Raw genomic sequence first — 9808 nt, forward strand, 5'->3', positions numbered from 1 at the left:
ATATATATATATATATATATATATATATATATATGAATGCTAAAATAAACTACTACTTATAACTTGTACTACTATTCCTACTTCACAGTTTTTCACTTATCACGGAGCTTCAGGGTATGGACGAGGGACTACTGTATACCCAGATACAAGGATGAGGAGAACAGATACTGTACCAAGACTCAAAACATATTTACGGTGTTTATTTACAAGGTGATAATTCATTCAATGAGTCAGGGAGGGAGCTGGAACCCTGAAGAGCATGGAGATAGTTAGTGGTTTGTCAGCAGGGGTGATAATGTTGATGCGGCTCTTTCTTATGATAGAAGTAGGAGTCAGTTGTGAGGAGAGCTGACCCAATGGTTCCCTGGGATGAAGGTGTTCGTCTGAACAATGGCAGAAGACAGGCAAGTGGTAGGAAGGTGTGGAGGCACAGGAGAGCTCGAGGTCCACAGAGGAGGGTTCAGGGGACAGGAGGACATCAGGGATTATTTACTGGAAGCATGGAGAAATACATAGTAGTTAATATTCAGTTTAACTTCAAGGCAAGTAAAAGGCAAGAACAGAACTACCATTGGCAGGTAGTGCTCCAGCGCTGACTGGATGTCCTCTGCAGCCTTTTGTGCTCCTCTTGCTCATCAAGCCGATGATCCTCAGGTGCTGCTGATTAGTTAGCTGTGGCTGCAGGGAGCTGACAGAGCAGAACTCCCACAGTTTTGATGAGAAAAACAAACTTTTCATAAGACGAAAAAATGGGTTTTCAATTCTTTGGTTGTGGATTAGAAGTACGTAACTGTTCAGAAAGTCTTTGTAGCTTCCTGTTTTTTGTATGGTTGCTTTCACCGAAACCAAAACAACCATGGAGCTGTTTTTACTGGGTTTTTCTACCTCTGCCTTAACTTTGATCTTGATCCTGTCGCCACCTAACTTTATTTATGTCTTAAAATGGTTCAGAACCAAGTAGAAACTGTAAACTACATCAGAGATGAAAAAAATGGACATTGTGTAAGACTGAATGCAATGATTGGCAAATTTCAATAACTTGTAATTTATTTTCAATAGAACATATTGATCATATAAAATGGTGAAACTGAGAAATTTTACAATTTTTAGTTAAAAGCAAGTAATTTTGAATTTGAGGAAGGGGCAACACTGTAAAATGGTACAAATAAACAAATGGAGGAGCATTTTGCCAATTATGCTTATTAATTAAATTGGCAACAGGTCCGTAAGAGGACTGGGTATAAAAAGAGCATTTTAGAGGGTCTGAATCTTTTAGAAGTAAAGATGGGCAGAGGTTCACCAGTCTGGGAAAAACTACATCTAAAAATAGAGGAACTGTGTCTGAATAATGTGCCTTAATGTAAAATTAGGAATACATTAATACCCCATCACCTACAGTTTATATTGTCAAAAGAATAATATCTGCATGATGGAGCTTTAATCTGCATTTGAATTCCAACATTGACTTTCAGTCTTGTCCTTTGAGCTCAAAGTGATATCCAGTGAGCACCATCCAGAAACGCTGTTATCCCTGCAGTGTACTGAGAAACATGGTAGTAAGACAATACCCTCTTTATGTATCTGATACTAGATAGAACAAGTTCTGTGATCTCCACTGCTGTTTGCCCCAGATTTATTGGTAATTTTGAACGTCTATAGCATGAACATATTAACTTTAAAACATCACACGTACCTCACATGCAGTCTCATGCGCTAACGGTAGTAAAAGTTGCAACACGAGAGCTACATAGGATCCAAATAAATTAAAATGAGCAAACCTTAACAGTACTCAGTAGTCCCTCGCTACTTCGCAGTTCGTTTATCATGGTTTTTCAAAATAAGATTGACATGACAAACAATCAGCATGACATTTTTATTTAAAATAAATTATTTTAAACTATTTAGCACCTCCTGCACCTTTGTGAAGCCCATACTGCAGGATAAACTTCCTGCTGCAGCTGATCAGCTGTTCTCCGCGCAGAGTGGAGAAGTGGGCGTGGCCAAGAGGACTTGCAGGTGGCAAAGAGCAGAGGAGGCAGAGAGCTGAAATCATGACATTCTGTGTGATTTTAGAGCGTTTAGAGTTTAGAAACATTGTTTAGAATATTGGAAGAGTGTGGGAAGGGTTTAAAACACCTTTATATATACATATATTTATAATAAAATAAACTACTACTTACTACTACTACTTTGGGGTTGCTCCATCCATAACCATGGCTGAGGTTGCCAAGGTAATTAAAAAGCTCAGAGGCGGCAGGGCTCCGGGTGTGGATGAGATTCGCCCTGATTTCCTTAAGGCTCTGGATGTTGTGGGGCTGTCTTGGCTGACACGCCTTTGCAACGTCGCATGGACATCGGGGGCAGTGCCACTGGATTGGCAGACTGGGGTGGTGGTTCCCCTCTTCAAAAGGGGGACTGGAGGGTCTGCTCCAATTATAGGGGCATCACTCTCCTTAGCCTCCCTGGTAAGGTCTATTCAGGGGTACTGGAGAATCGAGTCTGATTGTTGGTCGAACCTCAGATCCAGGAGGAACAATGTGGGTTCCGTTCTGGCTGTGGAACACTGGATCAGCTCTTTACCCTCACTAGGGTCCTCGAGGGGTCATGGGAGTTCGCTCATCCTGTCTACATGTGTTTTGTAGATTTGGAGAAGGCATTCGACCGTGTTCCTTGGGGTACACTGTGGGGGGGGTGCTCCATGAGTATGGGATTGGAGGCCTGTTGCAACGGGCTGTTCAGTCCCTATACAAGCGATGCGAGAGCTTGGTTCACATTACCGGTAGTTAGTCGGACCCCTTCAGGGTGGGAGTTGGACTCCACCAGGGCTGCCCGTTGTCACCGATTCTGTTCATAACTTTTATGGACAGAATTTCTCGGTGCAGCCAGCTGGTGGAGAGTTTTTGGTTTGGTGGCCTCAGGATTCCATCTCTGCTCTTTGCAGATGATGTGGTCCTGTTGGCGTCATCATGCCGTGATCTTCAATTCTCACTGGAGCGTTTTGCAGCGGAGTGTGAAGCAGCTGAGATGAGAATCAGCACCTCCAAATCTGAGGCCATGGTCCTCGACCAGAAAAGGGTGGATTGCTCTCTTCAGATCGAGGGTGAGGTTCTGCATCAAGGGGAGGAGTTCAAGTATCTCGGGGTTTTGTTCATGAGTGAGGGAAGAATGGAGTGTGGGATTGACAGACGAATTGGTGCAGCCTCTGCAGTATTGTGGACTCTGTACCGGTCTGTTGTGGTGAAGAGAGAGATGAGCTGTAAGGCAAAACTCTCTGTTTACTCAGGGTCTATGTTCCTACCCTCACCTATGGTCACGAGCTCTGGGTAGTGACAGAAAAAATGAGATTGTGGAGACAGGCGGTTGAAATGAGTTTCCTCTGCAGAGTAGCTGGACTCGCCCTTAGAGATGGGGTGAGAAGTTTGGTTATCCAGGAGAGACTCAGAGTAGAACCACTGCTCCTCCACATCGAGAAGAGCCAGTTGAGGTGGTTCGGGCATCTGGTAAGGATGCCCCCTTGATGCCTCCCTAGGGGGGTGCTTTGAGCATGTCCGACTGGGAGGAGGCTATGGGGGAAGACCCAGGACACGCTGGAGAGACTCTGTCCCTTGGTTGGCCTGGGAATGCCTTGGAATCCTCCCAGAAGAGCTGGAAGAGGTGGCTGTGGAAAGACATGTCTGGGCCTCCCTGCTCAAACTGCTGCTCCCGCGACCCGACTTCGGAACAAGCGGAAGATAATGAATGGATACTACTTACTACTTGTACTACTATTCTTACTTCGTGGTTTTTCACTTATCGCAGGTCTTCAGGGTACAAATCCCCTGTGATAAACGAGGGACTACAATACTGTACTATGGTGTAACTTTCCCACCTTTTAACCTAAAACATACACAATTTACTCAACAGGAACACATCATTACTTGTATATGTGCATCATGTGGGCCACAAAATGTATCTTTTTACAAAAAGTGCTTCACTTCTTTATGTTTGGACCCATGTTAGCAGCTGATGTTCTCTGTATTTTGATGTTATCATTGTGGTTGACTGGATATTTTAGCATCTTTTTAAGAATGTTTGGACAAAGAAAAGTAAAAAAAAAAAAAAAAAAAAACTTATCAGGGGTAGTGTAGATTGGGCCTTAGAGTTTTTCATGTTTTAATTGTTTTGTGGTCATTTTCTCTCTCAGAGCCAGCAGTGGCCCTCTTTCCTTACAGGACTTCAAAATGGTTGCAGTTCTCGGCCGAGGCCACTTTGGGAAGGTATTTATTGTTCAGTTTTCCCAACAGGATTAAGAAAAGCCCAATATTGCTGCATTTTTCATTGGTGGTTGATAAAAATATTGAGCTCACACAAGTTGTGTTTGGTTTGTAGTAAGCTTTTCCTGCATTGTTTAGGTGTTGCTGGCTGAGTATAAAAAGACGGGCAGCCTGTACGCCATCAAAGCCCTGAAGAAGGGAGACATCGTGGCGAGGGATGAAGTAGAAAGGTAACGGCGCTTTAACCTTCACGTTTTCACCCACACAAAGCAGCTCCTTCACCTCACGCTCCACCCGTCTGTCTCCTCAGCCTCATGTGTGAGAAACGGATCTTTGAGACCGTCAACAGCTCCCACCATCCCTTCCTGGTCAACTTGTTTGCATGTTTCCAGACGCCCGAGCACGTGTGCTTTGTCATGGAGTACACGGCGGGAGGAGACCTCATGATGCACATCCATGCCGACGTCTTCTCAGAGCCACGTGCCATGTGAGTTCTGAAACCACTGAAGATCCAGTCTGTCAATGATTTTCATGATCTGGTAGAGTAAAGTTCTGTCTTTGCTTAGGTTCTACTCAGCCTGTGTCGTCTTGGGTCTGCAGTTCCTTCACGAACATAAGATCGTGTACCGGTGAGTTGTTCGACGTCCTTCAGCTGATTCACTCCGAGGTGTTGCATCAACTCTGGATTTCTTTTCAGGGATCTGAAATTAGACAACCTGCTCCTTGACACCGAGGGTTATGTGAAGATTGCAGACTTTGGTCTCTGTAAAGAAGGTGCCTGCTCAAAGTCCAAGTGTAGAAGCTTTAAACTAGCCTTCATTTTGTGGTTCTCCACTCTTATTACCTGTTTTCCATCTCCAGGTATGGGTTATGGAGACAGAACCAGCACATTCTGTGGTACTCCTGAGTTTCTGGCCCCGGAGGTTCTGACAGACACGTCGTACACCAGAGCGGTCGACTGGTGGGGGCTCGGCGTGCTCGTCTACGAGATGTTGGTGGGAGAGGTGAGAGGGAAGCTGCCTGTCGAGAAAACGTCAAATCCTACGCTCTGATGTTCATGTTGAGGGTGGAATATGGAGATTCAGGAGACTTATATTTCTTTGGGAAATGTAAAGATGCATCAAGCAGCCAGAGACAGGAAACAGGATGCTGGGTCCAAATGATGTCATAAAAACCCCACCAGGACCTCATAGCACAACGGTTCAGTGGTTAGCACTGTTGCCTCACAGCAAGAAGATTCTGGGTTCAATCCCCGGTTGGACCTGGGGTCTTTTTGTGTGGAGTTAGCATGTTCTTCTTATGCTTGCGTTAGTTTTCTCCGAGTACTCCGGTTTCCTCCCACAGACTAAAAACATGCATGTTAGGCTGCCTTCAGGTCCAGGCCTCCCTTGAAAAAAATATCTGCGTTCTCAATGGGATTTTCCTGGTTAAATAAAGGTTAATAAATAATAAATAGCAGGCAGGTAGAGAAGCTGTGGTTCTCTACACACTCGTCATCATTCTGTTAAAGTGGTCGTCATGTTCTTGATGACCTCATTCAGTCTCCCAACACGTGGTAAATGTGTGCACTGAACAGAACTTTAACATTTTCAACAATTTGTCCTTTTGTTACAAAGAATTATAGTCTAAAGAACATATGAGTGTATTAGAGAAAATTGAATTTGATCTTTTTCTACTACTGAGTTACTACAGCAGGAGAAAAAAGCAAATGGCCTAAAGCAAAACTTCACATCTCTGCAGTAGAAAAGGTACAAACAATAAGTGTCTTACCTGTTGCAGTATTTCCCCTAGTTTACTTGCCTTGTCAAGGCGCTCATCTCTTCCGTGATTTTTTTTTTTGTCGAGGGGGGGGAGGGGCGTGCAAACAGAGCAACGTCTGTGGTTGTTAAACCAAAAATAGTCCATGCTCAATAATCCAGGTATACAATCCAACATTTTTCAGTCAGGTCATCTGGACAGTTTCCTTTTTTTCTGAAACGTTTTGCCTTCCATCTGGAAGACTTCATCAGTCAAGGAAACACACAACAAAACTGGTTCTTCCCCCAAACGGTTTACTCCAAAGTGGAACAAACCAGTTATGTCTGTGGTTGTTTTTACCAAAATTTTTAGAGCATGTTGTGGCGGTGTTATATGACTTAGCGTGAGGGAAGCAGAGCATTACCTATGTAACTTTTTAGCGCACGGCTAGCTTAGCGCTACGTCAGTGCCGACAGTTGTTGACGGGGGTGTGTGTGTGTGAAGGACAATTTGGGTAGGCGGGGCACTCAGTTCTGTTGACAGGGCGGGGCGCCCTCCTTGGATAATGGTAGGGGAAACACTGAATTCTGATCAGATTATGACTGAGTGGACGAGCTAATGGCTAGTCGGAACAAGACAAAGTAGATTTCTGTCTCTCTGAAACGACTCGTTTCAAACTTTTCATAAAGTTTCATGCAAACACTTTTTCAGAACCCTGTACACCCTTGACACTCATACTTTACACAGATTTTGTCCGCCGTCGCAGGAGAACTGGAAATGCCCTCTGTCCGTCCGAGCATGTTGTGAACGAGATAATTTGAAAAATACTGACTTCCATTTCCAAGGTCACTATTGTAAATTGCTTTGCCACGTCAAAACTCAAGATGGCCACCACCAAAAATAAGTAAACCAACCACTGCTATCCTTAAAGGAATCTATGCTTTCTAGTTTTTATATTAATCTATGATGGTCAAGGCCACCATCGGCCATCCCCTGGCTCCTCCACTGCACCTGATGGATACAATTTCTCCCTCCATTCACCAGGATCTGTCACTCTGTGCCGCCTCAGACAAGAAAAACTACCTCTGTTCTACACAGTGCAACTGCCCACTGGAACATCTTGCACCAAAACCATTAAGGTTTACTCCCAGTCCAGAAAAACACTCAACTCATAAACTACAAACTTTCACTATTCAAACCCTTCAGAGACAGGAGACATCAGCGTACCACTCATTTTTCTTGTTTTATTTGGAGTTCTTTGATTATTTGCAAGCAGCAGCAGCTAGCTGTAGCAGTTCCTGCAGGAGCATTAATTTGACTGTTTCTGTAAAATGGCTTCACTAAAGTTGAATACCTGTAGTGAAACAAGAACTTTGTTTCAGTCTCCGTTCCCAGGTGACGATGAAGAGGAGGTGTTTGACAGTATAGTGAACGATGAGGTGCGGTACCCGCGCTTCCTCTCCACTGAGGCCATCGGCATCATGAGACGGGTTAGTAATCCACCTGTAACACTTCCTGCTGTACGTTCATTTTGTCTTTCCATAAACTGAGCCCTGAGATGACAGCTGGGTTTGTCTCGTCTCACCAGCTGTTGAGAAGAAATCCTGAGCGGCGTCTTGGCTCGGGGGAGAAAGACGCCGAGGACGTCAAGAAACAACTGTTTTTCAGAGTGAGTCTGGAAGATGTATGTTTTGAAAAGAGAAACTTAACTATACCTGTGCTAAAATAGTATGTCTGCCATCGTTTAGGGTCTGGACTGGGAGGCCCTTCTTCAGAGGAAAGTCCCGCCCCCTTTTGTTCCGACCATCGCAGCAAAAGACGACGTCAGCAACTTCGACGCGGAGTTCACGGCCGAGGCGCCCACCCTCACGCCGCCGCGCGAGCGCCGTGCCCTCTCCCGCAGGGAGCAGGACTATTTTAAAGACTTCGACTACGTCTCTGACCTGTGCTAGACCCCTGGGTCAGAGGTCAGAGGGGTCACCCACTGTCAGCCACAGACTCTGACAGGAGCCTGACCGAGGCCGCCGCCTGTGAAGACACAGGAACCGGACGGAGCTCAGAGGTGAAGATCCCTCTGTTACACTGACGGGACGAGTCAGTGACTGTGCTGCGTGTGTGTGTGTGAACAGCAGTCACACACACACCTGCGGTGCCACACACTTCAGGTGTGGCTTTTATAGTGGAAATGGATACTGACCAATCGGATCATGGATGTTCGTGTGACTCCCTCAGAGTCTCAGGATGTAAATGTGACAGGAAGCAGTTTTCCTCCCCTCTTTCATCCCTGCTGTGTAACTGTGTCCCTCCTCCTGGATCAGCTGTAAACTGCCACTGGGGGGCACCAGAGGACGGACAATCGTGGAGCTGTTGGTAAACTGGTGCTGCTGCCTGTTGGTTTTACCAAATACTGGCAGACAAAGTAAAGACTGAGGAGGGTCGTCTGTCGTGTGTGTGTCGGGTGACGTCTCCATATCGTCTCTTCTTTTGGTACATTAGATGTTTTAAAATCATTTCTCAGTGACTGAAGAGTTTTGTGACATTCCTCCTGTTTCTATGTCCCCCCCCCCCCCCCCCCCCACCCGTGTCATTTGGAACTGTGACTCAGTAAAGATGTGAAAACAGAAACATTGATCATTTATTGCCTCTGATCTTATTTTTCCGTTTAGCTTTAGTTTTCCTCCTCCAGGTGCTTTAAAGACCCGCCTCCTGTTCACCCTCCATGTTTTTATCTAACTTTTTATTAATCAGAGTCATAATTTGATGAAAGTTTCCCGACCTCCCTCCTCTGTGGGAACGCTCATAAAATCTGTTTTTCTTCCGCACATCGTTCAGCGCGTAACTTGTTGCACAATTTTTGTGCTGTTTCAACGTGTATCAAAACGTTCGGCTCTTTCAGGACCTTCCTGCTGCGACGTTTGATATTTGTTCAATTTTTACTGTTTTAAATAGTTAGCTTTTTCAGCCATGTTTTTCCTCAGTGAAAATGAACAGAGCTCTCTCTTCACATCCTTCAAACACTTTGAGCTGTTTAAAACATTTACTGCTCATTTCTGTTCAGCTTTTTCAGCTTCTTTCCACTAATTTCAACTTTTTATGCTCATTTCAGCTTATTTCTGCTAAACTAAGCCGTTTTTAGCTACTTTTCAGTTTTTCCCCTCATTAATTTTAATTCCTTTTTCTGCTATTTTAGGCTAATTTCCACCTTTTAAGCTTCTTTCTAACTTTTTATATGCTCCTTTCAGTTTTGTTACACTAATTTCAGCGTGTTTCTTTTTGTTCGTTTTTCAGCTACTTTTTTAGGCATTTTTCTGTTCATTGTAGCGTTTACTTGTTTTTTTGTTTTTTTTACTTAGAACTATTTTTCTGCTAAATTCAGTTTTTTTTTCCCCAGCAACTTTTTTCTGATTTCAATTGTTTTCTTGCTAATTTCAGATTTTTTGCAACCTTTTACTGCCTATTTGAACTTATTCTGCTCATTTGTTACATTTCTGCTGTTTTTCTTTATGTCATCTGTTCAAATTGAACTCTCATCAACAGTTTAGAGGTGAAACCTTTTCAGCTGGTTTTAACTTCAGTGGAAGTGTTCACACTGCATGTCCACAGGGGATGACATTTATTTAGTTTATAATGTTTTATGGTGCTGGTGAAACACTATTATCATTACTGTTTGACCGTTATTCCACCTCCATCAGAAATTCTGACTGGACAGTAGAGGAACTGATGTAAAAACACATGAAGAAGCTCAGTCAGAAGCTACTATACTAACTCTGTACTCTGACTTGTACATACTGCAGAGTAAGTTTGCACAAAAACGTTAA

At 44.0% G+C, this 9808-nt stretch overlaps 1 protein-coding gene across 1 annotated transcript in view; it reads left to right on the top strand.

Moving 5' to 3' along the window:
* LOC119422089 (serine/threonine-protein kinase N1) overlaps nt 1-8339 on the top strand; it is a 36173-nt gene extending 27834 nt beyond the window's left edge. The window contains exons 14-22 of the mRNA XM_037689436.1: nt 4184-4256; nt 4392-4483; nt 4564-4740; nt 4820-4882; nt 4951-5027; nt 5115-5257; nt 7373-7480; nt 7579-7659; nt 7739-8339. Coding sequence (XP_037545364.1) covers nt 4184-4256; nt 4392-4483; nt 4564-4740; nt 4820-4882; nt 4951-5027; nt 5115-5257; nt 7373-7480; nt 7579-7659; nt 7739-7942 — 1018 coding nt within the window. The 3' untranslated portion in view covers nt 7943-8339. The remainder of the gene's footprint in view (nt 1-4183; nt 4257-4391; nt 4484-4563; nt 4741-4819; nt 4883-4950; nt 5028-5114; nt 5258-7372; nt 7481-7578; nt 7660-7738) is intronic.
* The last annotated feature ends 1469 nt before the right edge of the window (nt 8340-9808 follow it).

The sequence above is a fragment of the Nematolebias whitei genome, chromosome 15 (genome assembly GCF_014905685.2).
Source record: "Nematolebias whitei isolate Nwh7 chromosome 15, NemWhi1, whole genome shotgun sequence".
NCBI classification, from domain to species: Eukaryota; Metazoa; Chordata; class Actinopteri; order Cyprinodontiformes; family Rivulidae; genus Nematolebias; species Nematolebias whitei.